This window comes from Neovison vison, chromosome 7 (genome assembly GCF_020171115.1).
Source record: "Neovison vison isolate M4711 chromosome 7, ASM_NN_V1, whole genome shotgun sequence".
Taxonomy (NCBI): domain Eukaryota; kingdom Metazoa; phylum Chordata; class Mammalia; order Carnivora; family Mustelidae; genus Neogale; species Neogale vison.
Window position 1 is genome coordinate 1,876,286 of NC_058097.1, and position 27,050 is coordinate 1,903,335.

The 27,050-nt window shown below is 56.6% G+C and overlaps 1 protein-coding gene across 2 annotated transcripts in view; it reads left to right on the forward strand.

Moving 5' to 3' along the window:
* ZCCHC14 (zinc finger CCHC-type containing 14) overlaps nt 1-27,050 on the forward strand; it is a 53,143-nt gene that overhangs the window by 13,279 nt on the left and 12,814 nt on the right. The window contains exons 2-4 of one of the 2 annotated variants that reach the window (XM_044255593.1): nt 8,649-8,772; nt 18,499-18,572; nt 26,287-26,358. In XM_044255593.1, the coding sequence (XP_044111528.1) occupies nt 8,649-8,772; nt 18,499-18,572; nt 26,287-26,358 (270 nt within the window). The remainder of the gene's footprint in view (nt 1-8,648; nt 8,773-18,498; nt 18,573-26,286; nt 26,359-27,050) is intronic. The other variant, XM_044255594.1, reaches the window with a different exon arrangement.

Here is a 27,050-nt window from a genome sequence, read left to right on the forward strand (position 1 = left end):
AAAGAACGAGGCTCCGTGTGGAGGAGAAACGAGCTGGCCCGGTGCCTCGAGATCAGAGGGCCGCGGAGGATGTGAGCGGTTATCGGGGCGGTTGCCGGCTTTTCTGGTCCGGAGTCGGGATGTGCGGAGGCGCTGGGAGAGCTGGAGGGAGGGGTGTGGCGGGGCGGCGTGGGCTGTGGTCCCCCTGCTTTCGCAGGGCTCCTGTGCTTACATACCTGTTCCCTGGCGGATCCGGGGATTTATATCTGCTGGAGGAGGTTAGTCTTTCCTGTCCGGTCCCGCTGAGCCCTTCCTGGCCTGACCTTTCCCCGCGTGGCTAACCGTGGACGCCTCGTCTCCGACTCCCGGTGCGGCTCTGCCTCGCTCCTGATGCGGTCCGGTCAAGACTCATCACGTGGACTCTGTGGCTTCTGTGGAAATAAAACCCAAAGGCGTGTGTTACTGACGCTCTCTGGACCTTTCATACGCTCTTGCTCGCATCCACATACTTTCTGGTCATTTCAGGCTTGTTTCAGTGCGTGTCCTTTTCCATCCTCGACATCTGGACACTGTCTGAACTGAGCTGTCACGGCCAGTGTGTCCTGGGGGTGCTGGAGACGCCGTCGTCTGCGCTGACAGCCCGGAGCTCCGAGCTGTCCGTCTCAGCAGTCGTGCGTCACGTGGGGACCCAAAGTGGCCGTCACAGCACTTGGCTCTCAGTATCAGACACGCGGCCGGTTTCTCAAAGAAAACCCCGACACTGAAACTCCTGTCGGCCAGAATACACATGCCAGCAGCACCGGGCACACTTCCTCAGTGCCAGAGGCTTGACGGTAGAAGCGACCTGCGCCGATGCCTCCCGCTGCCCTTTGGAGGTGGCGTGTGTGGAACCTGGGCCCCGCTTTAGTGGGCTCCGTGCGGCGGGGGAGGGGCCGCAGCCTGGGCACCCGAGGCTCGAGCTAGTGTTCACGTCTTCCACAGCAGGCTGGTCGCACAATTGAAGTGTTTCTGGAAGGGACTGTCTGTATTCACACACGGTGTTGCCCTCAAGGTTATTAAGACTGGGTTGTTCCCATACGGCTGTGCCTTTTAAGCGTCTGTCCCTTGTTGCTCCTTCCTCCTTCCTCTAGTAACCACTGGGTTCTTTGACTCCCCTGCCCTCACTTAAATCTGCTGCCTGTTCTCTGGAGAACATGGCACACCGTGTGTGGAGTGACCGAGATGCTGCTCCTGTGGCTGTTTGGGGGGAAGGGCCTTCCTGCCACACCTGCTCCCCAGCTGGGCCTCTGGCCTGGGTCCTGGGGGCTGTTTGTGGAGCACCTGGTACAGGACAGGCTCCTCAAGAGCCGCATCCTACGTACTAGCTGCTCTAACCCTGCCCAAGCCGAGGAAGTGCGTTGGGGTGCTGCTTTAACCCCTTTCCGTAGGTTTGCGTAGGTGAAAATACCGTCTTTGGCCAACTAGGGCCCTTGACTTTGAACCCAGGCTGAGTCTGCTCTGCAGGGTCTCTGGGGCGGGGGTTCTGGGCACTTGCGGAGCTGTTTGGACCTGACCCCTCCTCTCACCGCACAGGCTCTAGTCTGGTCTGGGCGGGGTGCGGGGGGTGCCCTGCGGTCTGAATCGGTAAGAGCTTCCCAAGTGGGCAGGAGGAGGGCCGGGAGCTCCAGGAGAGGCCGCCCTGCTCTGAAGGCTGCTGTTTTACAGTCACTTTGCGGGGCTCATGTAGCCAGGTACTCGGTACCTTTGCCGAGGTTTTGAGCAGTGATCTTCTCTTTTTTTTAATGAGTACAGCTCCAGGGTAAGAAATTTTAAAAGGAATGTTTTTACGTGGAGAATGGTTTCTGGTTAGCACTGGCTTTCACTTGGGCTAAGTCAGCAAATAGCTTTCACTACTAAACTATCTGTTTTCCTTTTCTGGTTTTTAGAGACACATAATTACTATTTTAGTAAGATGCTTACAAATCACTTTTCTTTTTGATTTCATGTATTTTTTCCCACTGAGTTAAAAGTATTTAACAGATGATATTCTTTCTTGTATGGAGGTGGGTTGCTTGGAAAACAGACTGAAAATAAATGAGTCCGTGTGTCGAACTCTGGGGCCAACACTCTGGAGCCCATGTCTGAGCCTGAGGGCCCAGGCCCCACTGCCCCTCAACGTTTACAAGCTTTGGGCAGGGAGGCCTTCTGCCTGGGGGCCCCACACTCTCCATCCCATGCCCCGAAGGCCCTTCCTCGGCCTGGCCGGTTCCTTCTCCAGTTCAGCCTTCAGCCGAGAGACCCTGCATCCATGGAGTCTGTGCCCTGCCCCTTGGAGTTGCCGTTGTTGTCGCCCGTTCTGTCCCCACAGCCGGTCCCCTGGTGGTGTCTGCCCCGCCCACCTGGGCCGCTCAGCCTCTCAGTTGGTTCTAGAAGCCGCTTCTGTTTCCCTGTGTTGTGTTCTTTTCTCATAGGAAGTTACTTACACTGAGACTTAGTAGCCTCTAACTTGTGTTTCCAGTTCTGATAGTAACTGTTTCTTGCAAAAGCAGAAAATAGAAGAATACTTTTTAGAAAAGAACCCAAAGATAGTAAGAGCTGTCAGTATTGTGGTGTATTTTCTTCTCTCTTCCGTGCTTGTGCGCACGCACCAGTGACCCCTTCTGCCTCGTTCCCAGGATCCGAGTATGAGCGTTCCCGGAAGCCTTTTGTTTTGTAAAATTATCTTTTAAAGGATGCATGATGTTTAATCATATGGACGTAAGTTTATTTATGTGTTTAGATATTAATCTTACTGGGTATTTCCAACGTTTGTAGATACATATATTTTGCTCTTTTAAAGCTAAAACGAACCTCCTTGTGTACAGACGTTTGACTGTATCACTGATTGTGTTCTTAGGGTAGATCGTTCCCAGATGGATTAGTAGATCCAGAGCTCCTGGACTGGCGTAATAAACCTAATTTGTGTGAAGAGTTGCCCCGTTTTGTCCTTGCTGGTTGGGGCTGAGGTTGCTTCCCCTGTAACAGTAGGAACATTGACTCTTACGAATGTTATGTCAAACTGTACTTTAAATGATACAGAATCTTCCCAGCTGCTGTGTGCTGGTGCTGGGATCGGCGATCACTGGTCGTGGTGCAGTCCGTGTTGCCGTGGCCTGTCTGTGGAGCGAAGGCAGACCCCAGCTTCCGGTAAAAGGCCATGGCAGGTGGTGGCCGTGGCCACAGACCGTTGACTGCTGTGTGCTCAGGGAGAGTCAGCCTTGAGGAAGCAGGTCTCTGCTGGGACATGGGAGGTGTGCGTCTCTTCCAGGTGTCCCCACGGAGCTGGTGTCCGCCGGGCGCTCCTGCTTGTCCCAGCCAGACTGACGGCCGTGGGGACAAGAGCAGCCAGTGTTAACGTTGAATGTTGACTGTTTGGTGAGCACGCTCCTTCCAGTGCCTTTTTTTTTTTTTTAAAGATTTTATTTATTTGCCAGAGATCACAAGTAGGCAGAGAGGCAGGTAGAGAGAGAGGAGGAAGCAGGCTCCCCGCCGAGCAGAGAGCCCGATGCGGGGCTCGATCCCAGAACCCTGGGATCATGACCCGAGCTGAAGGCAGGGGCTTTAACCCACTGAGCCACCCAGGCGCCCTCCAGTTCCTTTTTTATCTGAGGTACGTGTCGTTATCCCCGCTTTGTGCTGGGGGAGACTGGCCTGGGGCCACACGGATCCTGGCCACCCGTCACAGCCAGTAGGACTCCTGGAGCCAGCGCTGTGGCCTCTGTAGGCGGGCCCTGCTCTCCCTGGCTTTGGCCCGCAGCAACCACCGCATGAAGCTTAGTCCCTGCGGGGCTGCCCCCTACTGGTCCCGTGACCTTGGGGAAACTCCTGGTGGGCCCTGTGGCTCCTCCTGTGCAAGTGGCGAGGATTCCGGGGGTCGGGTGGCTTGGCGTGGGTACAAGCAGATTGTCTCCATGACGGGAACGCTGTGAGGTGTGCTCACACTCGGGTCGCTTTCATCCGTTGATCCTCTGTGGTCTCTTCCTGCGCATTCACGTCCTGGGCCTTCCGTGTGCACCAGCGCTGTCCGCTGAGCTGCTGTCCTCACCACCCCTTGTGGGCACAGCCCGGCTCGCCATGCCATGGGCGGCCCTGTTCGCACTCGGTGCACAGCCGCCGTCTGCCGCCCAGCCCTCGGGAACGCACTTCATCGCTACTGCGTGCCTCGCTGCTGGGGAGACCCTCACGGATGTCCTGTCGAGGGGGTTTGGGTGCATCTGAGGGCAGACTTTGGAACTGCTGACTTCATGGGGGGGGGCGGCCATCGTCTTTTGTCGGCGTTCCCAAGAGATTGTTTGCGGGGGGCTCGCCGTGGAGAACCATGCCCTTGGGGATAAGTACCTGGGGCTCTCCGTTGCCCGCCGCAGCGCCTCCCGTCTCTTACCTGGATTACTGAAGGCTCGTCCCCACGGCGGCGCGGCTGGGACGCTGAGTCTTTGGATTTTCAGCAGAGTCACTATCGCTCTGCCAGGTTTTCTTGAAAAGTCCCCAGTATTACTCAGCTGTTGAACGTTTGCACGCTTGCTGTCTGCTTTGCCCTCTGCCTGCCTGTGACCCACCGATGACTTTGAACGATCTTTAACGAAATCGATTTTTAAAACTGAAACCTTCTGCTAACAGTTGTGGTCCTGGTCCCTGAGTCTTTAAGTGAGCTTTCAGCGCAAAGCCTCAGGCAGCCTGTGTTGCTTTGGTCTCTCTGGCCAGAGCCCAGCGCTGAGGAAGCCTTTGAGGAAAGCACCTCTTTGAGGGAGCGGACGGACAGGCAGGAGCCCTGCCGCTGGCCCCCCTCACGTCTCCAGGCTGACGTGGTGCGCTTTGGTGTCTCTGTCCCTTACCCGTGGAAGCAGCCTCGGAGCTCATCGGATCTAATCTGCGCAGCGCTGGGTTCCGTTGCGCGTTTTGCCTGGGGAGGGGTTGTTGGGCCTTTGCACGTTCTGACCACAGCGAGCTGCTTCACCTTGAAGGTCTTGCGGGGCCAGCAGCACCTGAGAGGAATGCAGAGTCTCGGGCCCGCCTGACCTTCTCAGTCTAATACTGCACTTCAGAAACTGCGGAAGCATTGTGCCCACGGCCGTGCCCGCAAGAGGGCTGGCGCTCGGAGCTGCGACACTGGCTCCTGGCGTCCCAGGGCTGGCACTCAGGCCCGTTCCTGCTCACCGTGCAGCAGCTGGTGGGCCACGTCACTCCCTGGAATGTGTGCCTCGTGCCCCGGAGCGCGCTCCGGGGGCTGAGGGTGCTCACGTGAGGCTCACGGCCCTGTCTGTCCCGTGTCGGCGCCAGCCAAGTGCTCTGCCAGTTGTGTCGTGTGTCCCTGAGAACGCACACATTCTGCTTTGGAGTACAGGTGCCGTTTTTGTCTGGTTCATCCTGATTTCGCTAGAACTTAGGGAAATGGTCTGATTGTACAGACACCCATGAGGTGCCTGTGTCATATCAGGCACTGTTCCAGATGCAGAGGCTACAGCAGCCAGTGAAACAGACAAGAAGTCCTGACTTCATGGAGATTGCACAGGTCCTCACTGAGAAAGTCACACAAGTGTGGACGTGACATCCGTGAGGGGCCATGCAGATACATTCGGGGTCTGGGGCCGCTGCAGGCAGATCCTGGCTGCCCGGCCCACCCAGGTGGCCATAGTGCTTGCAGTGGAGGGGAGAAGGGAGAGATGACAGGTCCCCTGTAGGTCGTGGCAGAAGCTGTCTGGTGGTGGGACGCTGATGGGCTGGTCCCGGGGGCACAGGGAGTGTCCATCGGGTGAGAAAGCCAGGTGCTCACCGGACAGAGGGCCTGGAACTGATGGGAGTGGCTGGGTGGGGCCGGGCGGTGGAGAGCATCTTCTCGTTTGCCCTTTTGGCTACGGCAAGAGGCGACATTTGGAACTGATCAAGTCTTTATTCTCGTGTCCATCGGGCTCATGACTGGTGCTCTGCTTGTGAGCGTGAGTCACGGAGCATCTGGGTTGAACTGCGGAGGTCACATGGGGCAAATTAACTTAACCAAAAATAACCCCAAACACAGCATTTCTGGGAAATGCAGGGGAAGACCGCTTTCAGTGTAAACAGAGGAGCAAAGTCGGGAGAAAGGCTTGTTGGAAAAAGTGAGCATCTGGAAAACTCAGAAGAGACGCTCTGGGATAGCACAGTGGGGTGAACACATGCTTCCCTCCCGCTGGTTATAGTCTAGAGTTTTCTTCCGCGTGTTTGTGTTGTTGGCAGGGCCTGGGCTTCCGTAGTGTGGCTCCGAGGCTTTCCCCTTCTCCTGGGAGCCGGGGCGCGTGGACCTCCACCCTTACCTGTCCCGTCAGCCCACGGAAGGACGCGCTTCCTGCCCGCACCGCCGACACCTGGTCCTCACGGGCTGACCAGACCACGGGCCTCCGGTGCTTCACACCCAGGCCGAGGCGTCCGGTGCACAAGACAGAACGCCGCGGCCGCCGTCCCGCCTGCTCCAGAAGTGCTGATGGTTGGCGGTGGGGGCCCGCGCTCGTGCCCGACCTCGGGGGTTCCGCCCGCATCAGGGTTGAGAACCACCCGTCCCGGCAGCTGTCCGTACCTCCTAGGCTGTGCTTGCGGTTGGCGTCCTGGCTGGGCTCCCTTCTCTCCCCATCCCTGCTTCTACCCCCACAGAGGCTGGGTTTCTGTTTCGGGCTGTTTGGGCGCTTTCGGCGGGCGTCGGTGTGTGCCTGTGTTTGTGCAGGACCGGTTTGTCACTGGCGGGGCCGGCGCTTCGGTGGTTGGTTGTCTGGACAGCTCAGCCTCGCTGTGCTGCGGGCGAGGACTCCGCCGTGCTTCCCACGGCAGCCCTGGGAGCTGGAGGCTCGTGTGGGCCAGGCCAGACCCGCTGGCCTCCGCTGTGCTCACGTTCCTCGCAGGAGTTAGAATGTTAACCTCCTGGGCTGTTTCCCAAAGTAATAGCTCCCGTTTGAAACTAGGAACCTTGCTCTTCCTGTAATTACTTGTAACTGTTGCTTCTGTCACCTTATTTCATAGGAAAGACGTTCATTTCTGCAATACTCAGACCTTTGGATGAAACCTTGCCAAATCTGAGGGAAATAATCCAATTTAGTTAAATGACAAAAGTAATTTAAAATTTTAACTGTCTTGATAACATCTTGGTAATGTCATCTGAAAAATTGACTTTTTAGAGGAGTCGTGGATGGTTAGGATTTATTTCCGTGGGATATGTGAACTTCCACATTTAAGTAGACTGTGCTGGGCGGCTTTTCTCGTGTGGCGTAGGACCACAGTTCCTGTGCTGTGTGCGTGTGGGGAGGCTTCCTGCCGTGGCTCGGCCGTGGCGGGTGGCTGGGAGGAGAGGGGCTCGCCGGGTGCCCACAGGGGGCTGCTGTCGCGGCGCTGCAGGCTGGCGGCCTGACCGGCCCCTCCTGCTGGCTCTGCCTCTGCTGTCCTGGCCCTCCGTGCCCGCACTGGGCCCCCAGGCTCCGGCCGGCCGCCCCGTGCCTTCCAGGGAGCGAAGCCACTGATGACAAGCAGGGGCCCGCGAGGCGCGCGTCCCCCGCGACCACGTGAGGACGGAGGCCAGCCGTGACGCTCCTCTCCTGCAGACCTTGCCCCTCCTCGTGTGGAGCTCAGTGTTGCTCACCCTCTCAAACTCACAGCTCTCTTGATAAGCTTTAAAATCTTAACTTTCCTTTGAAATTTTTACATACTGAATTGTGACTGAGGAAGTCCAAGCGTTGGCCACTTCGTTCTCAGTCTTACAAGTACTAGACGCAAGTTGGCCGCAGACTTTCCAGCTGCTGATCCTTGCTCAGAAGGAAACGTGGAAGTTCTTGCCCCCGCCCCGGCTCCGGGGGTCTCGCGTCTCCTCCGAGGTCACCGCGGCTGACCGCCTGCCGTCCGCTCCCAGCGTGTGCTCGCGACGCGCTGCGCACGGCCGGAGAGCGGGCGTCGGGGCGGCCTGCGTGACCTTGGCGGGGGGCTGCAGAGCGCCCGGGCGCCTGCCGGCCCTTGCGTGGCCCGAGCTCTGTGCACGGCTGTTCCGGGGCTTTCCGCCCTCCTCTCTCGCAGAAGCTGCTGCCGTGAGCACCCCCGCGCCCGACTCGTCTCACGTGTGGGAGCTTTGTGTGATGGATTCCTAGACGTGGGGCTGTGGTGCGTCAGGATGTGTAGGATGTGCCCCCATGTCGATCGCGTTGTAGTCTCTTCCTGACTGCCCTTTCAGAGCATTTTGTGACTTATTCAAGATTTACAGGACAGCGTTAGGTCCAGCTGTATAATTAATTTTACAGGGAACTCTTGGATCTGAAGAATGAGAGAAGGTTTGGGATCAGGTGGAGACGGTCTGTAACTCACGGAGTGTGTGACTCCGTGTGCCCCGAGCGGGCGCGCGAGGCAGCGGCCCGGCCCGGCTGCGACGGGCTCTCCGCCTGCCGCCTGTAAACCTCAGTGGTGGGCAGGAGACGGTGACGTTGTTGTCTTCGGCAGGGAGGCCTTATTGTTGCATTACCGTGTCAGGGAACGGTCATGGTGACGCTATCGTGTGAGTGGCATTTTATATAAAAAGTTTGTATGTAAAATTGTTATATGCATGTTTTACGTGAAAATGGAAACTGTAAGAAACCTCTCACTCCCAGGAATGAAATCATTCCACATGGACCGGATGGAAGAAAATAGGAGTTTTCTTGTCCTTCCAGGTGACACCAAGAACCGAGGCCCCGATGGGCAGCGCGGGCGCCAGTCTGGAGAGCGCGCTCCACACGTCGGTCCATTCCACGGAGGACTCGCCGCCCAAGAGGACTGTGGGGAAACACGCCAAAGGTGAGCGCGTCTGTGTGAGGGCTCTGGGGGAGGCGGTGCACCAGGCCGGGGACACAGGTGTTTGTGACGCTCTTTGGTTCAAGGCCCTGAGAGCTTTCCTCCGCCGCGGTGTTTCTCAGTCAGGTCTCCTATGTGCTGCACGTGACATGTGAGCATTCCTCTGCTGTGGAAGTCTCAGATACGGGCGTTGACTTGGGGGAAAACGAAGGTTGTTACACTCTCCTCCCTGCCGCATACCACAGAAGTCCTGGGTTCCAGAGCAGCACTGTTCTGCGGAACTTTCTGCGGAGACCCGGAACGTTCTTTCGCGGTACTGAGTCTGTCGCCGTCAGCCACATGTGCCTTTTGAGCACTTGAAATGTGCCTCATGCAACCAGGGACCTGGCATTTTCTCTGTATTTCCTTTCCAGTGGCAGCGCGACAGCTCTGCGTGGGTCAGGGCCACCCTACCGGGCAGCGCGGCTCTGGGGATGACCGAGGGCACGTGTCACGCGAGGCTGAGTCTCCTTGGTTCCTGGGCTGGTGGGACAGTCCCAGCGTCTCACTTACCATACAGTGTAGGCTGAGTGTCGGTGACGCATGGGGCTCGTGAGGGCCGGGGTGGCCCCACCTGGGCCCTGGGATCAGGAGGCCTGGGGCACTGGAGGCCATTCACTCCCACCCTCCCTGGCCTCTGTTCTCCGTTTGTTCGTGTCTCAGGCACAGTGTGCCTCACGGGTGCCTCGTTAATGCTTCGTTTTCAACATAAAGCCCCACTGCGACGAGATCACAGAGCCGGCCGTCCCCGCCCAGGTCCGGGTTAGCCTCCGCACTGCTGCCCTGTGCCCGCGTGAGGAAGCGCGCGCTGGAAACGGAAACCGAGTCCTTGTAGCTCAGCTCCGGGGTGGGGCCGCCGTTGAGAAGACGCGACAGGGACGCGCCTCCCGGGTGGGTAGTTGTCACGCAGGCTTGGGGACTCTTCTCCCCCGACACGGCTCTTGTCCTTTTCCCTTAGACACGTCGCCCTGGGACACAGTGTCCTTTGTCCCTCGACTGTCCAGCGTGGGACCTGCATCCTCTTCGTGTCGGGGGAAAGGCTTCCTCTTCCGCACAGTGCTTTTTCCTCGAGACGTAATTACCAGGACCCCTCATTCTGTCTTCTAAATCTGAGCGCAAGATGTGGGACCGTTCTCGGTCCTTCCCCCGTCCGCCAGCTGCGGGGCGAGAGCCGGCGGGTGAGCCGGGGTGGCAGCAGCTGCGGCGAACGGAGCCTGGCGGGCCAGGGTTGTGAGTTGTCCTCCGTGTTCTCCATGGAGTGGGTCTAAGTAAGAAGTTTCTTCGCCCGGAATTCGGCGAGCGCGTGATGTTGGTTTGCTTAGTCACGCCTCCAGCGGTGCTCCGCCAGGCCCGGGCGGTCGCTCTTGGCAAAGCCTGAAGTCACTGCGACTGTTACTCCTCTAGGGTTTTCTTGCTGTCTTTTCTGTACTCCACTTGGGGTTCGATTTTTCCCTGCTTCTTTGGAAGTCCTCAGCGAAGAAAGAGGTTAGACTTAGGTGTGAAAGTTCAGGGGACGGCACTGAGGACAGCCAGAATCTGACTGCTCTCGTCGGGTGCCGTTCAAGGGGGCGGTCGCCCTTCCCTGCGCTCTTCATTGTGCGGATTTTCAAGCACGGGGGTAGAGGGACGAGGACAGTAGTTCCCAGCATGTGGCTTCAGTAGCAGGTGTGGGCCTGAGCTCCTCGACCAGCAGGCAGCACTGCTTGCCCTCGGAGAGCGCAGAGCTTCCCCCAGACCCACGTATCGCGGCCCACCTCGCGGACACGCAGGGGACGCCAGTAACGAGCAAGACCGGGTCGAAGTCCCTTCCGGTGACGCTGTCTGCGCAAGGAGTGGTGGGAGGGGTCCTGTAGCTTGGCTTTTGGGTGGGAGGGGGTATGTTTCCGAATTACCCCCGCGAGACGGAGTATGGCCGGAAGCGTAATGACCCGCAGACCACTCTCCAGACCTCTGTCATTCTTAGCACTTACGGATTCCTAGGAGCTTTTGTGTATGTAGGTTGTACCTGCAGGTGTTTATCATATGAGGAGTTAAAGCTGGGACTTTTTTCCCTAAATAAATGCTTTTTGTTGGGTGCCGCTGTGGTTTTGTGTTGGTCGTGCGGCAGCGTTGAGACACAGGGTAACGTCGGGTCTTGTCCACCACGGAGAACTGGAGTAGGGGTTCTGGTAAGAGGCGTGGCAGTAAAACCCGGCTCCGCGACGTGGTTGGCTGCCTTGCTGGGCGGCACTGGAGACCGGAGGTGCGTTTGCACTGGAAGCGTTTGGGTAACTTGATCCATTCGCTCTTTCAACATTTTATTAAGACTCTGAAACCTATGGTAGAGTTCAGAGGATTTTACAGTGAACCCCTGTCATCCGGATCCCATGATTTCATTGTATTTTACCTGCTTCTTCCCTTAGCCGTCTCTCCATTCATGAAGACTTTGCTTTTTTTTTTTTTTTTTAAGACTTTGCATTTTTTGGTCTGTTTTAAAGTAAGTTGTCCTGTAGCCTTTTTTGCTGTTTTCTTGCACCATTACTTTTTTGAAGACTGCTTGTTTGCAGCCTTCCTCAGCCAACGAGTTTCATCTGAAGTGCAGAACAAAGTTGTTTGAGTGACAGTTCTTGTCCCCTGAAGAGGGTGACTTGGAGAGGAGCAGCGGAGCTGACCATCCCACAACGGCTCCTTTCCGAGAGCAGCTCTGTCCGTGTCTCCGTCGGGGAAGCATCCAGAGATGCGCATCTGTACCTTTTCAGGCCTTACCTTGAACTCCCAGCGGACCGCTTGATGAGGGGCACAAGAACTTGCCGTGTGCTCAGGGCTGTACCGAGGCCAGGGCGTGCTCACCAGCAAGGTCAAGGCTTTTAGCCTCTTGATGATCTGTGGATGGCTGGAAATCAGCCGCAGCGGGAGTATTTACACCTTGGAAGTGGGTACAGGCCGCAGACGGGGTGCTGTCCCACAGCCGGCCGTGACGCGTCGTGCAGAGGTCCCCTGCAGCGGCCCGCGCCCCTTGCCTGTCCTGTCTGCAGCGGTTGTGTCCCTCCTGCGTGTGCGTGCTGTGCGCCCGCTGCCCGGCTCTGGGGGCAGCAGGTGGTGCTCTGTGACCTGTGAGCCCCGCACCCCGACTGCAGCGGCCTCTCTCTCCGGCGCTCATGAGAGGTCACGACAGGTCAGCCTCGGTCTTCGCTTGGCTGACTCTCCCCCCCACCACCACCCCTCTGTCTTCTCTTGGTTTCTTTCCACTTTGAAACCACGGACCATCGTACCTCCAGAAGCGCTGGGGTGGCGTGCTCTGTTGGTCCCCTAGTAACGCACATCCTGGTTCTCCTGCCTCTTCGTCTGCTCGTTTCCTGTGACATCCCCTCTGTCTGCGCCGAAACGCCGGTGAGGGGAGGGCTCCTCGCTGGCGCGCACTCACACTCTGTTCGAGTGTCTTCTGTGCCGCTGATGGCTTTGAGATGGGAGCCATCTGTCAGAGACGGAGCGATCTCTGTCCCTTGCCCGGGACTCCAGATCCCTGTGAATATTTCCATCAAGGTGGCCCGCTGGTGCTCCTGTCCATGTGTCCAGAATGGACCCATCCCTCCCGTAGTTTCCAGTATATGCGATTGTTGCCGACCTTCAGGCGTTGGGAGCCGCACCTGCAGGGCTGCCCCAGCTCGCTGCCCCACACGAGCAGACGCGTCCTCAAAGCCCTGGCAGGTCTGGCTCTGCAGGCCGTCGCTGATTCAGGCCATCCTGATTCAGGCCTCCGGCCCCTCTGCCACCTGTGGGTTCTCCTGTCTGCTCCGTCCCCTAGCAGGGACCTGCACTACAGCTGGACCACACTGTCCTTACATAGGAAGCTTGTCACAGGGCTCTCCGCGGCAGCTGCTGTCCCCGCACTGAACAGCATGAGGTGCCCCTCCGTGTGTGTGTGCACCTCGTTGATGTCACACAGGCCCGTGAAGTAGGGACCAGTCTTCCTTTTGTTCAGGGATCCAGTAACTCCCCAAGGTCCCTGAGCTGGAAGGTGTCTCGTCTCTAACAGAACCCATCTGACAGCAGAGCCCACGTGCTTACCTCGACCTGCCTGGAGGAGGCCTGCTGTGGGGTTTGTGGTCTGGCCTCATCCTGTCCTTGTGTCCCTGCTCTGGTCTCTTGTCACTCCTCTGCATTGGTGGCTCTAGCTATGAACAAACTTCCTTAGACGCCCTGCACTGTCCTACCTGGGCCTGGATCACCACGTCCCTCTGCCCGGATGGGCTCTTCCCTTTGAAGTCCAGCTCACATGTCACTGCTGTGAACTTTCTAAGTTTGGTGTCACTTTTGGTTAGTGCTGTCCCTAGAACATACTAATGCTGAATAAAATGTTTGCCCTAATATTTAAATAAGTGAAAACTCCTTGGGCCCTTAGGTTCAAGTGCCATATCACTAACCCTTCCAGCAGAAGATGCGTGTGTTTGTTTCCTGTCGTGCTGCTTGACGCGTGCCCTGTGTCAGCGTCATGTGTTCCAGATCACGCGATGCACTACTCGGGTTCCTGTTGATGTTTTTGGAGAATTCACAAGCCAATCAATGCAATGTAGCTAGATGAGTAACAAAAGTCAAAAACAAATCAGGGAAATCTTAAATATAAGGTGATGGGTCCTAGGAAGGTATCGGAGAGGAGGCAGCGCAGTCTGATCGGCAAGTAGCGGAGCCTCGGTTTTAGCAGGAGCTGAAAAGCCGCTTCTGAAAATGACCCCCACTAACCCGGACAACCAGACGGAAGGGAGACGCCCGTCGGTATTTGAGGAACATTATTACTTAGCTGAGACTTTTAAGAATATAGTTTTTACAGTTTTTAGATGAAAACTAGATTTTAGTTAAAAATTTAAGCAGGAAGCATCTTTTTTTTTAAGACTGTATTTATTAGGGGCGCCTGGGTGGCTCAAGGGGTTAAGCCTCTGCCTTCGGCTCAGGTCATGATCTCAGGGTCCTGGGATCGAGCCCCGCATTGAGCTCTCTGCTCAGTGGGGAGCCTGCTTCACTTCCTCTCTCTCTGCCTACTTGCGATCTCTGTCAAGTAAATAAATAAAATCTTAAAAAAAAAAAAAAAGACTGTGTTTATTAGCACACAAGCAGGGGGAGCGGCAGGCGTAGGGAGCGGGCGAGGCCGGCTCCTGCTGAGCGAGGATCCCAGTGCAGGGCGCAGTCCCAGGGCTCTGGGATCGTGACCTGAGCTGAAGGCAGAGGCTTAACCCACTGAGCCACCCTGGCGCCCCTAAGCAGGAAGCATCTTAAATGTTATTCTGGTTCCGTTTCTTTAAGTAAGAAGACGTTGAATCCTTCTGTGTAAGACTCGGGAGAAGGTAGAGTTTGTGCGGGGGCTGGTGTTGCATCTTCTCCTGCAGTCCTGACTGTGATGGCTTGTAGCGTCGTCTGGGTAAGTTTTGAAGTGGCTTCCTTTGTGGGGCACATCGAAATTCAACTGTTCGACAGAAGATCTACTTGATCGAAACCAAGTAAAGGATGCAGGGCAGGAAAGTGCCAGCAACTCTGTTTTTTCCAGAAGAGTTGAGGGTAGAAAGGGAAGAGGTTTCAGAGGAGTGACTCGTTCTTGGAACACATTGGAACTGTTGTCTGTAGGTGTCTGAGATGAACATGTCAGTGACCGCACAGGTCTCATAAATCACTTGAAGATGCTTGGCGTGAGGGTGACCCTTAGAGCAGTTTGGACTGGGAACTCCCAGGACTGTAGTCACAAGAGTGTTTCTGGTCCTGGTTTTGTCGCTGCTGGCTGAGAGGCCTTTGGGTCTGGCTCAGCCCCAAACCATCTGCGACTTTTTACCAGCCCCCTCCCCCGTTCAGATGCCCAGTCCTGTTTCAGGAGGTTTCGAACCCCTGGCTTGGACCGCTCGAGCAATGCCCGTGTACTTCCTTCCCACGCAAACTCCCTCCTGCCTTTTCCAATTACATCAGCACACTGGTTTTTGAAATTAGGTATTGATCCAATTATAAAAGTGGTAGTTGGGTGGAATTAGATGTTTTATTGAAGGCCGTGCGGTCTGACTTGCAGGACGGGAGGTGGATTGCTCACGTGTGCCTTGAATGAGAGAAGAATGAAAGTTGAAACAAACGGTCTTAAAAGGAGACTGCCCATCCCGCTTTGCTCTCTCAGTTCAGCAGGAGCGAGCAGGCCGGCCTGGACTCGGGTGCCCTTGCCTGGGCCCCATCAGTCCTTGAAAGACGTGCCTGCGTGCAGTCCAGACCCTCGCCTGCTTGCCCCACACAGGAGCCCCTCCTGCCTGCTCCACCTTCCCAGTGTGCCTCTGGCTGTAGCCCTTCTCTCGGGGAGTCTTCGTGCGCGGTGCGAATCCCATCCCTTCCCTATGGATCGATTTCTGGCCCCCCATACCTAGCCGTGACCGCTTGCACTCTTCAGAAAATCATGAGACTTCTCGTGCCAGTTAGATGACTCTGAGGGACTGACCGGCGCAGCGTGAGGCAGGGGTCACTGTCCTTCAGGAGAGAAGTGGGTCGTGGGCAGATGTTTGCGTGCAGATGGGAACAAGTGCCCTTTAAAATCATGAAACTGCATGATGGGAATTTGGGATAAACTACTCGTACTTCCACCACCAAGCACAGTGATTCTTGTCAGCTTTGATAACTTCTTTTTCAACTTTGTTTTGTATTTTAAATGACTCTGGCCATGTCACACATATGCTTTGTAATTTCTTAATTAATATTATAAGCTCTTTCATGTTTTTGTTCTTTTTTTTTTTTTTTAAGATTTTATTTATTTGACAGAGATCACAGGTAGGCAGAGAGGCAGGCAGAGAGAGGGGGGGAAGCAGGCTCCCTGCTGAGCAGAGAGACCGATGCGGGGCTCGATCCCAGGACCCTGAGATTACGACCTGAGCCAAAGGCACAGGCTTTAACCCACTGAGCCACCCAGGTGCCCCCATGTTTTTGTTCTTGAAATCGTGGTCTTTAACGTGAGCTCCAGAATTGAGAAGCGGCTTCGCCATCTTTGAAGCCTAATGAAAGGCTCCATAGCCCCACCCCACATTAGCCACTCTTGCCCCCGCATGCACTGCAGGGCCCGTGTGACCACACGTGCCTCCACAGGGACAAATCCCCTGCAGGCGGAAGAGCAGAGCCCCCCGCGGTGCCTGGCACCCGAGCCATACACACAGCCCACAGGTGGGGTGGTGGCGCCGGCCCATGGTGTGGCTCGCTTTGGTCACTGTCCTGGCCAGGCCTCCCAGACTGGAGCTGTGGAGTTCCAGACGCCTGGGTTCCTTGCAGACGGCTGAATGCGTTCATCTGCTTTCCATGCTCTCCTGTCCAGAGATGAGTCATTTCCGCCTTCAGTCCAGTTGGGGTTTTCTCGCTTGACTTTTTTTTCATAAATCCTAATATTACCCAGTCCTGGGACATTTAGGTTCACATCGCTGTCTCGTGGCAGGGAAAATGCTGATGACATTTTTCTGTGTTCATTGACTTCATATATTCTGTTGTTAAAAAAAAGGGGGAAGATCTGGATTAGAGTGATGTCACTGTGGGTCAGTTTTTAAAAAATACGGACTGGGAAAACATAAAAGCTATTTATTTGCTGACAGTCTGATGGAGGAAGCCAGACAGGAACAGCGAGTGGTTTCACTGAGTGAAAACAGGGAGGTGTGCAACCTCGAAATGTGTGTTCTTTGTTTTTCCAGAAAGGAAATAAACACCTTTTTTTTTTTTTTCTTAAGAGTAATTCCTTCCTGTAAGGTGCTATTTTAAGCTTAAAATACTTAAAACCGAGTGGGTTCTTGTATCTCCCAAGATGCATATTGACCCCGATGCGACTTTACAGAGTTAGGGAGGCCTAGGAGAGAAGAGTTTAGCAGGTAAAGGGTCTTCTCCAAAACAGCCAGTAGCCTCTGTGCGTGCAAGGACCCGTCTGTCCCGGTCGCCGCTCTGTTCCCAGCCCCTGGAATTTGACCTTGTGCACAGTGGGAATCTGATAGGACATGTCGGTGAGCAAACAACTGTTGGTTTTAGACAAAGATTGCACATTTTTCCGCACAGGTCCAGATAGTGAATATTTTTGGCTTTGGGAGGCACGGGGTTTCTGGCACAGCAGCCGGGCTCTGCTGTCGCGGGCGGACGGCAGCCACTGATACGTAAACAAATGGTGTGGTTGTGCGCCAGCAGAGCCGTGTACACAGACAGGCCCAGGGCAGCCTCCCGTCTGCCAGCGCCGCTTCGCCTGCGCCGTCCAGGGGCAGTCTCGCTGGTGATGGAATGTTTCATGTCTGCTGTGCAGCACGGCGGCCACTGGCCACATCTGGCCACATCTGGCTGTGAGCACTTAGGCTGAGAGAGGCACAGCCTGAGAATTAGATTTTAGTTCTGTTCGGTTGTAGTTACTACACGCGTGAAGAGTCACGTGTGGTTAGCAGCTGCGTGTTGGGCATGGCAGGGTTGGAACCTTCCAGAGCGCGTTGCCCAGAGCTGTCTGTCGTGCTGGGAGTTGTGTACGGTAGGGAATGAAGAGTTCTGTGGCCCAAAACCTGGGGACTTGTGAATAGGAACAGACTTGTGTCTTCAGGACTGCAGGAGCCTCTAGGATTTCGTTGTGCCCAGTCTCCCAGGAAGTCTTGGGATTTTGCCTCTGAGCTGCTTGACCGTGAGGCTTTCTAGGCGTGTCCTTGAACGCCTTAGAGCGCCGGCATTCTCGGGGAAGACCTTGGGAGACGCTGGCCTGGCAGGCCAGGACACCAGCTGTCTGCAGGACGTGGAGCTTCATGGTTTCAGGGGTCCTGCTGGGTGCTTGGACAGTTAGATTTGGAAGTTCTGTGGGACTCTCCGTAGTCCGTGGCCCAGGGTTGTCTGGGACCGGGAGCACGGACATGGAGCAGGACGTGTGTCACACGCACGTTCTGAAGCGCCTGGTCTGTGGTGGGCTGTCCTCCGTGGCCGCACGGAGTTACTAGACTGCCCACGTCCACAGACAGTGTCGACGCGTCGGGAATCCGTTCCCTTAGCACGTGAGACGTTGTCATTACGTGCACACCTCAGTGTGGCTGGGCAGCTGGGAGCCCGCACCACCTTTGTAAGGGGCTGTTCTCCGTTCAGCGGGTGTTTGTGCTTTCACCCCGATCTAAGTGCCGGAGAACTTAATCGCACGCTCCGAGAAGTTCTGAGGGGCTGCAGAGGCGGCCGGGTCCATGCCGGCGGTGGTTCGTGTCCGCCGGCACCAGTGCCCCCTGCCGCCACTGCCTTGCGGGCTGCCTGCATGGTCATGGGACAGTGACGCCATCGCTGGGGACAGGAAGCTCCCCCGAGACGCTGTGCGGGCGCCGGTGTCCGGCACCGTCACTGCCCACAGCCCAGAGTGTGAGTTTTGGCGAAGTCGGAGCAGATCCCCTGGTCTGCCCTCATCGCCGGGGTCTGTGCCGCAGCGATGCTGTCACCTCCTGCTTCTTTCCAAGGACCCTGCTCTTCCTTCTCTGTGATTTGTTTTGATGCTCAGCCCGTTGTCCCTGCCACCCCCATTCCTGCAGGTGATGACCGTCTGCTTCCCTCTCCAGCCGCCCCCAGCGAGCACTCGGCAGAGGAGAGCCAGCGGCTCCGGAGTCCGAAGCCTCGTTTCGAAAATTGCTAAAATGTCAAATGCTAACTAATGTGTACTTCAGGGTTTGATTTCATTTTTATAACCTTGTTTGTTGTTGTTGCTGTTTTCTTCTTTTACAGTGAGTGTCGAAAAGATAGACCTGAAGGGATTATCACACAAAAAAAATGACAGAAATGTTGAATGTTCCTTTGAGGTAAGATGCCAAGTTTTTTTTTCCCTCTTCTCCTCTATGGGGCAGGAAGGAAACATTTGCTCTGAGCGGACACTTAGATTGATCTGTGTGCTGAGGGTCGTCTGGACTCGTGTGTTCAGCTGCCGCTGACTGGTCACCAGAGTTGGCTGACGCAAAGACATTGTGTGACAATTGAGACACACTGTGATTTTGGATTGGAGGTCCTCAGGAACTGTGGCTCGTCGGCCTCACAGGGGGCCGGGAGCTAGGCTCCATGGGGTCCTTGGGGGCCCGGGCTCCCCGCCGTCGAGTACTTTGACACCCCTGGGGTGTGCGCCCTCAGCCTCACGGTCCAGGGGAGCAGCCAGGGCGCTGGTCTTCACGTTTGAATTCCAGATAGCAAGACACAGGATGAAGAGGAGGGAAAACTACTTATTCTTTTAAGAGAGAGAAAAGCGGCCACTAGACATTTCCACTTGTGTTTTGTTGACCAAAACTTAGTTTCTTGATTCTGCTTAGCTGCGGAGGAAGCTAGGAAATGTATCCTGGCTGACCATCCTCCGGGGTTCTGTTCCACGGCCGTCCCGTGGCGTGAGGCTGTCCTTTGACTGTGCGCCTGCCCGAACCCTGAGTAATAAGGAGCACTGCTTCCTGCGCTCCCAGGGAGGGTTCTCAGGAATCAGCTTCTGGTTCGTATCTAGTGTCCGTGGTCCGATCCCGTGTGTGGTTCACTGACTTTCCAAATGTATGGCTGCATGAAAATACTTCAAGTACTTTTGCCACCGAAAGGATAACCTCTTCATTTGCTTCCTGAGGGGGACCGCGTCGTGAGAAGCCCTTGTTCACCATGCATGTGTCTTCAGAATGTATGGGAAAGCTTGCAGGCTGTCGAAACTTGGGACCAAGTTTCAGGTCTCAGCACCTAGAGAACCTTGGATTCCTGATATCTTCAAGGCCTCATAGGGGTGGGAGCCTTGTGGGTATCCGGGACCCCGAGCATATTGGTCCCCTCCACCACGCTCTGCATCTCCTGTCCGGGCCTCCCCTCGCGGTCATCACCTCCACAGGCCTGAGCCGTTCTGGGGGCTGGGCCCCACTCAGCCCGTCTGGTCGTGCCCGGCTTTGACCCGGCCCCATCTGTGGGCCCACAGTCTGGGCTTGTACAATGTGAGATGTGGTGACTGTGGCCAATGTGACTGCCTGTAGCTTCTCTTTGAAGATGTGAGCTTTGGCAGGATAGACGCTTGGTCTCTTGTGGTCTCTCGTGCCTCTTAGGAGGAGATGGAGTTGTGGTCAGGAATGGGGAGACAGCAGGCCGATGAGAACGGGGACATGGTGCCCTGAGTCCTCGGCAAAAGGAGCCTGGAGCCCTGAGCTTGCAGCGCCAGACTCAGGAGTGTGGCCTGGTGTCAACGCCGTCACCCGGGGGGAGGTGTGTGGTTGAAGACCCTTCTGGCCCGGCAGGTGAGCCAGCGTGTTCTGAGACTTAAAGCCAAAGGTTCGGTTATCCGCAGATCTTACTTTTCTTGAAACGATAACTGACAGAAGTATTCTCATATTTAGGAAAGTGAGAATTCTTCTCTCCTCTAGAAGTCCAAACTTTTTTTCTTTTGGGGGTACTTTTTAAAAAGATTTTGCTTATTTATTTGAGAGAGCAAATGAGTGGGAGGAGGGGCAGAGGGAGAGAGAGAGGGAATGTCAAGCAGACCGCGCGCTCAGCACGGAGCCAGGCCTGGGACTCCGCCGCTGAGATGGTGGCCTGAGCTGAAATCAAGAGTCGGACGCTCAACCGACTGAGCCACCCAGGTGCCCTTTGGAGTACTGAGATTCCCAGCCCAAACTGTGTTTGTTGAATGGTAACTCCAGGCACAAAGGAAAGATAGGATCAGCGTTAAAAAGATTGTTACTTTGTTATTACAGTAGTAACACTGTTCATTTACGCAGCTGAAACTGCGTGCTTGGTTTGTGCGGGGCTGATGGGGAGCTGCTTGTGGCTGTCGTACACGGGTCACGCTGGGGACTCCTGGAGACTCCTCGAGGCTGTGCACCTTCGGGAGTGTAAGTGCGGGCGGCCCGCCAAGTGCTGCCAGCGCCACGCTCCGGAGAGAGCACAGCGGCAAGCCCGCCCTTCTCCCCTGCCTGCTGTCGTCTGAAATGACTCCCCTCAAAAATAAGCCCCAGTAGGATTTTTCTGTCTTAGAAATGAACAAGCTAGCCCTAAAATACGTGCGGAAGGAACGAGAGAGCAGTCGAAACAATTTTGAGAAGAAGGATTAAGTTGGAGGCTGCCCATTGCCTGTCTTGGAGACTCACCATCAGACTCCGGGGACCCTGGTGTGTCGGGTCGCCGTGAGCATGGGCCACCTGTGAGCGGGTCGGAGAGAGTCCAGAGTTAGACCCGCAGGTCAGTGGCCGACTGATGTGCACGCGGTTCAGGGAAGGAAGGACAGTCTTTTCAACAAATGGCTCCGGAACCCTTGACCAGACCTCTCACCTCATGTAGAAAACTAAGTCAGAACTGATCATAGTGCGAAATGTGCAACCCAAGATGATGAAAGTTCTGGAAGAAAGCACGCAAGACTGTGGCCAGGCAGAGATCCCTTTGCTCCAGTACTGAGAGCCTGACCCACGAAAGGCAACAGGAACACGCGAGCTTTGATCAAGTGTGAGACTTGCTCCTCTAAAGGCCGGGACATGGCCAAGCAGGGTGCAGTCTGGGAGGTATTTGCACGTTTTGTGCTCGACAATTTTCATCCCAAACGAAGAACTCTGACCCCTCGGTAGTGAGAGAGCAACCGGGTAAAAAATGAGCCGAAGATTTGAACAACACCTTAGCAGAGAGTGTTCAGAGGGTGCCGTCCCACCCGAGCGGATCTTGGGCCCCCCTCGCCAGTAGCAGGATGACCGTGAGAGGCACAGGGGGACACCGCAGCGTGCCTGTGGGATGGCCGAGCTGGGGACCCCGGGCCAGCGGGCTGCTGGCAGGGGTGCGCATGGTCAAGCTGGGCCCTCTCCAGTGGCCAGCGCCTGTGCTCTGGCCTGCGGCCTCGTTGCAGAGCTGTCTGGGAGTTTTATAAAAAGCTAAACGTTTCCCTAAAGTATGTCCCATTAGTTCCACCAGCAGGTACTGATGCACAGGAGAGGAACGCACTGGGTCACACAGAGACTTGTGTGTGACCGTTCACACCACTTGGATGTGGACCACCCTGAGTGGCCGTCCTCAGGAGAACGGATCAGCGCGGCGGTTCCAGAAATACTGTGGAGGGACCGCCCGGAGCGGAGAGCTCTGAGCCAGTGTTACATGAGCAGTGTGGAGAAAACTCCGATGATTACAGACACTGTGTGAAAAACCGGACCTTTTGCCCAAAAAATGTATGGTGTGGGCCCATTTACATAAAACTAGGAAATGCAGACTATGTCCAGCGACAGAAGGCACACAGTGGCTTCCTGGGGGTGTGGGACACGATTGTGGCATTGATGGGCGTGGTGGTTTCCTGGACACAGACACAGGCCTAGACTTAGCACTTTATGCCCTTTAGGTGGGTGTGGTTTATGGTCTGTTACCAATCAGTAAAATTTTAAAAAAATAGTTACCTGAGGATTAAGCCTTTCCTTTTGTCCACAGAATCCTAACAAATGAACATTATATAAGTTGTCCTTTAAGGAAGGTGTCTTTTCTACGTGGAAATAGACAGCTACCCTTCCAGGACCGGAGCCATCAAACGCCATTCTGGGCCGCGGTGGGACGGCCGTCTGGCTGCAGAGGGAGACTCAGAGACACCTTGCCTGCTGGCTTCCCAGGCTCCAGGGGGCCTGGTGGCCTCTGCCCACCTTCCTCGGTCCCGTTTATCTCTAGTTCTCCTCCTTATGGACCAGTGTTTTCCAGGATACAAATGAGAGGCTTCTCTTGTAGCGGAAGGGAGATGCTCTGGGACGCCGGCGGGTCCCACACACGGGCGTCCGTGCTTCCAGCTCGCTTCCGTGGGTTGGTGGGTTTTCACTGGCATTGGAGCTGCTCCTTCTTGGCTCCTGAGGGGTCAGATCTCAGCGTGCAGGAGCCAGTGCTGCAAACGCAAAGTCCGCGCGTTCAGACATGCGTGGGGGAATGTCCACGTTTTACCTGTTTTCCCATATTCACTGTTGAAAAAATGGAAACTTAAAAAAAAAAACTTTAATAAAAAGATTTCTCGTTCAAAGTGAAGGACAGAGAGGGAAAATACCAGAAGATGAGTGCAAACCCTTAAGGCGCCTCCTAGACTGCAGAATGTCAGCAGCGTAGAAAGAACTGTAGAACCCGGCTGAGGAGAAGCATTCTTTCCTAAGAGCCCAGGCATTCATGTTTCCTTTAGTGCTCTGTCTTTTCCTTGAAAGATTTATTTTTTCTTTTCAAGATAATCTTCCGTGCTCTGAATATCTTACTGCCATTAGCAGAGAGGAGTCCTTTTCATCAGCTGTTCTCGCAGAGTTCAGAGCCCGGTAATCCTGCGAACGTGGCCTTGAGCAGCCGGCGAGTGTCGGGACGCGCAGTCCGGTGGCTCTGTGGTGTGGCTCTGGTGTCCGTGTGCTGTGGGAGAGTTGCTGATCCCGGAGCCGCACGGTGCGCGTTCGGGCTTTCCCTCCAGTCGTCTCTTTGTGTTTGCCGGTTTGTTTCTTGCTTGGGAACAAGTACTTAGAAAGGACTTCGCTCCAAAAGTCCTATGATGATCTGCAAATCCCCCACCTTGTGCTCTGACAGGCCCGGAGCCCTGTTGGCTCCGTCTCAGAGCTGTGGTTCGCTGCCGCGTGCCCCGATGGTCCTTGGTGAGCCCCAGATCTGCCTCTCATCCCACCCATCTGACCCGCCCCTCCTTACGGGCACCATCCTCTGTTCTCAGGTCTTCTGTCATCCTCTTTCTGGTAGCTGCTTGGAAAGGGCACTGGGGAGGGTCCGCCTCTGAGGCCTTCCCTGTCTGCATGTGCCTGCTACCTCGCCCTCCCCAGGTGTGACCGGGAGCACCGGCGGAGCTGGGCGCCGCTCTTGCTCGGGGCCGAGAGCTCTGCCGACTTCCCGCCTACGATCCTGAGCTCGGGCACTCGTGCTGGTCTCCTCGGTCCTGGGTGTTTGCGTGCCGCTCACCCGCACTTGGCTGCAGGTCTGACTCCGTCGCGGTGCTGGGACTCGGTGGGCCCTTTTAACCTGAAAGCTCACATCCGGAATCGAGGGGTCCCGATTTGAATCCTCCTGTTTGATTTCCTCTGCTCTGTGTCTCTCTTGTCCTTGCTTTGGGACTCCTGCTCTCTGCATACTGGGTCTCACGCCTGGTCTTTGTTTGATTTCTTTCTCTGTTTTCTTTTCCTTTGATGTTCTGATCTACTTGATGGAGGACTCTGTCATCGCCCCCCTTCGTCAGTGGGATTTTTCACTCCTGTTCTGGTTTTGATTTCAAAGAATACTTGTTCTCTGACAATTCTTTCCTCGTAGCATCCTGTTCTTGGGGATGGTTTTCTTCTCTTAGACCCCTGAGAATATGAACGATAGCTTTGAGTTTTCTAAAACGGTTTTCTTCTCCACACAGCGTCTGTGTTTCTGCCTGGCTGCTTTGAGCTCTCCGCGGCCTGTGCTGGGTGATCAGGCGCTGGGCTGCCGGCTCATGGCCGAGGTGCAGCAGGAGCCGTGGGCCGGGCCTCTGGCTGGGCTTCTCCCTGTGCGGCTCCGCATGCCCGAGTCGGGTGCCAGCAGGGACGTGGGGGATGGAGCTGACCAGTGAGTCAGAGGACTGAGATGTAGCGTGCTGCAGTCCTGGGTGTGTGTCTGGGGTACGTTTTGATTTGGGGGTATATTTAGAGCATTTATGGTCCGGCTTAGTGAGGCTGTGTAGCTCTTGGAACGGGTACAAGGGACAGGAGAGCACAGTGCTGTCATGCGTCTGGCCAGTGTTTCCTCGGTGGCATATAACGTAACGGGGTAGCCTCCGTTTGGTGCTGCCTGGCGGTGACGGGCCGTGTGGGCAGCATGTGGCTCTGAGTTCCCTGCCCCCCCTGGGGCCTGTGCCCCCCTCTGGGGTGGGGGCCTGGCCTGGCGGTGAGGCTGAGGGTGAGCGTGAAGGAAGCCTGCGTCCACTGCGGGGCCCGGCGGTGCCGCGGGCGGCCCGGAAGTGAGCCCGTGCTCTCTGTCTGCCCTGGACTGGAGCTCCCGCACCTCTGGGGGGGACACGTAAAGTGTCAGGAGCTGATGGCCCGTGGCATCGGTGCCTGCGGGAAGCACGTCGTCGTTGGGGAGGAGGCGTGTCTGTCCGCGTGACCCGATGTGTCAGTGCTGCGCGTGTCGCTGGGGCATTGGATGTCGTATGTTGGGCTTCACGCCGCATCCGTGCCCTGTGAATGTGGACAGCGAGAGAACCGGGTTTGCTCTTGGTGTGAGAGTCACCGGGAAAGGGGGTCCTGCAGCACGTTCTGCAGTGGGACCAACCAGGATGTCGCCTGTGCTTTGGGGCCGACATGGGAGGGCCACGGAGTTTCCGCCTCTGTCTTCAGATGTGCTGGTGGTTCATTGGGTGGCAGCTTGCCCCACACAAGCAGGTGGGGGTCTGCAGCTTGGTGCAGGTCCCTCCGGGCGGCGAGGAGTGCGGGCGCCTGCCTCGTCAGGGAGCCCGGGCGCTGCGCCCCTTTCTCCCCAGTCTGTGAGTCCCCAGAGTCCGAGGAGACGGCCCTCTTCGCGGTTGTTCTATGCTGCACCCGCTGTGGGGACGGAAGGGCCGTGTGGGCTTCGGCAGGGGAAGGGGACGAGCGGTCCGGCGGCAGCCGCGGTGAGCTGCTGGTCAGAAGGCGCAGGCGGGGGCGGGCGCGGGGGGTCTTCCAGACCAGCACGCCGCGTCAGCTGCATCGCTGGGAAGACAGCGTTTTCTTTTTGGTCGTTTGACTTCCTGACTTGAAACCCTCCTGCAGCTTCAGGATCTGAGGGCCAAGTTCCTGCTTCATGGCCTCACCCTTCTTGTGGCCCTCCCCCCGCGCCCCTGCTCACCCCTTGCCGGATTCCCTATTGCCCGCCCAGCTCCCACCCTGCACCCGAGTCTCTGCTGCTCTCCCTCCTCCCCCACGGTCCCCAGCGCCCCGCGGTGGTCAGGAAACACTGGAGAAGCACCGGGAAGCCAGAGGGAGGAGACCTTCCCCCAGGACGCCTGCAGGCCACCTGGGGGACGGGCCGGGACACGGCGATGACACGAGGCTGCCCGCCCGCCACATGCAGTGTGGACATGCGGCCGTGTGCGGCTCGGGTCTCGGGCACCCAGAGCTGTTTGCTGAGCCCTTCCCACTGCTCCCTCCCGGCCCCCCCTCCCCTGGCCCCCCCGCTGCTCCCCGAGCGCTGACCACCCTCCGGCCCCCTGTTCTGTTGGGTTCCCGAGGGCGGGGGCCTCGTCTCATCTTCAGCTGCGAGGAGGTGCCGTTGAGGACGGTGCGCCCGGCACGCACAAGCCGTCGTGATTGTCAGTGACTGTGCGCACCTCCGGGGGCCAGGCTCCGCTCGGGGCTGTTGGCCTGATTGCACAGAACGGGAAGTGACGCCGGCAAAGGCTAGAGTGGCGTGAACTTTTTTCTCATGCGTCGGGGGCTGAGGAGCGACCCCGTTCAGCAGGTGCTCCCCGCGTGGGGCTCGCACGCTCACGGCACCTGTGCCCGCGAAGACTCCGCACAGGTGTGTTGTGAGGGACGTACATGGCGTCTGTTTTTAAGGTTTGTTTGTTTGTTTGTTTTTAAGGTCTTGTGGTCTGATTCTTCAGTAACATCAGTAACCAAATCTCCCTCTGAAGTGACTGAATTTATTTCAAAGGTAAGGTGGTTCAGGGCTCCTCTGGAAACCCCAAAGGCTGTGTAATACCGCAGTGACCGGATGGCCTCCCCCAGCCGACAGAGCGGGCGATGCGTGCGTGACTGCCCGGACAGGGTCCTCGATGCCGCGGTCTGTGCCCCTTGCCGTTGTTGCCGACGAGAAGCGGCAGGATGCTGAGGCCGGTGCAGGCGGCTGAGGGCGGTCGGCCTCGGTTACCCTGCGGAGACGGGCAGAGTCTGGTCCCGGCGCCATCTCTTGTCCGTACGATTCGTCCTCGGGTCGCTTCTGCAAGTGCCATCCAAGCGCAAGCTTCCGCTGCGCGGTAGATGCAGACCCCAGCCTCCCCGCACAGGCACGTGCGTGGCACCTCCACGGCTCACCGTGTCTGCTGCCCGCTGGCCGGGCTGTCGCGGTGAACCGCGTCTTCAGCGTCTGTGTCAGTCCTCTGTGTCTCACAGGCTGACGTGCTGAAAGTGTCCCCAAAGCAAGTGTCCGTCTCTGCGCTAGGGTCAGGACGCCGTCCAGTGGGGGGTCCGGTGGGCAGACCGTGCCTCGAGAGCTTGGGCAGGACTCGTTGGCTGTCGCCTGTCCTCTGGCCTGTCACCGCGCTCTCTGGAGTGACTGACCCCGCGCTGGCACTCGCGGTTCCCTCTGTGACACCGAGAACGTGGGGTGTCCTCCCTGCGCGCCCG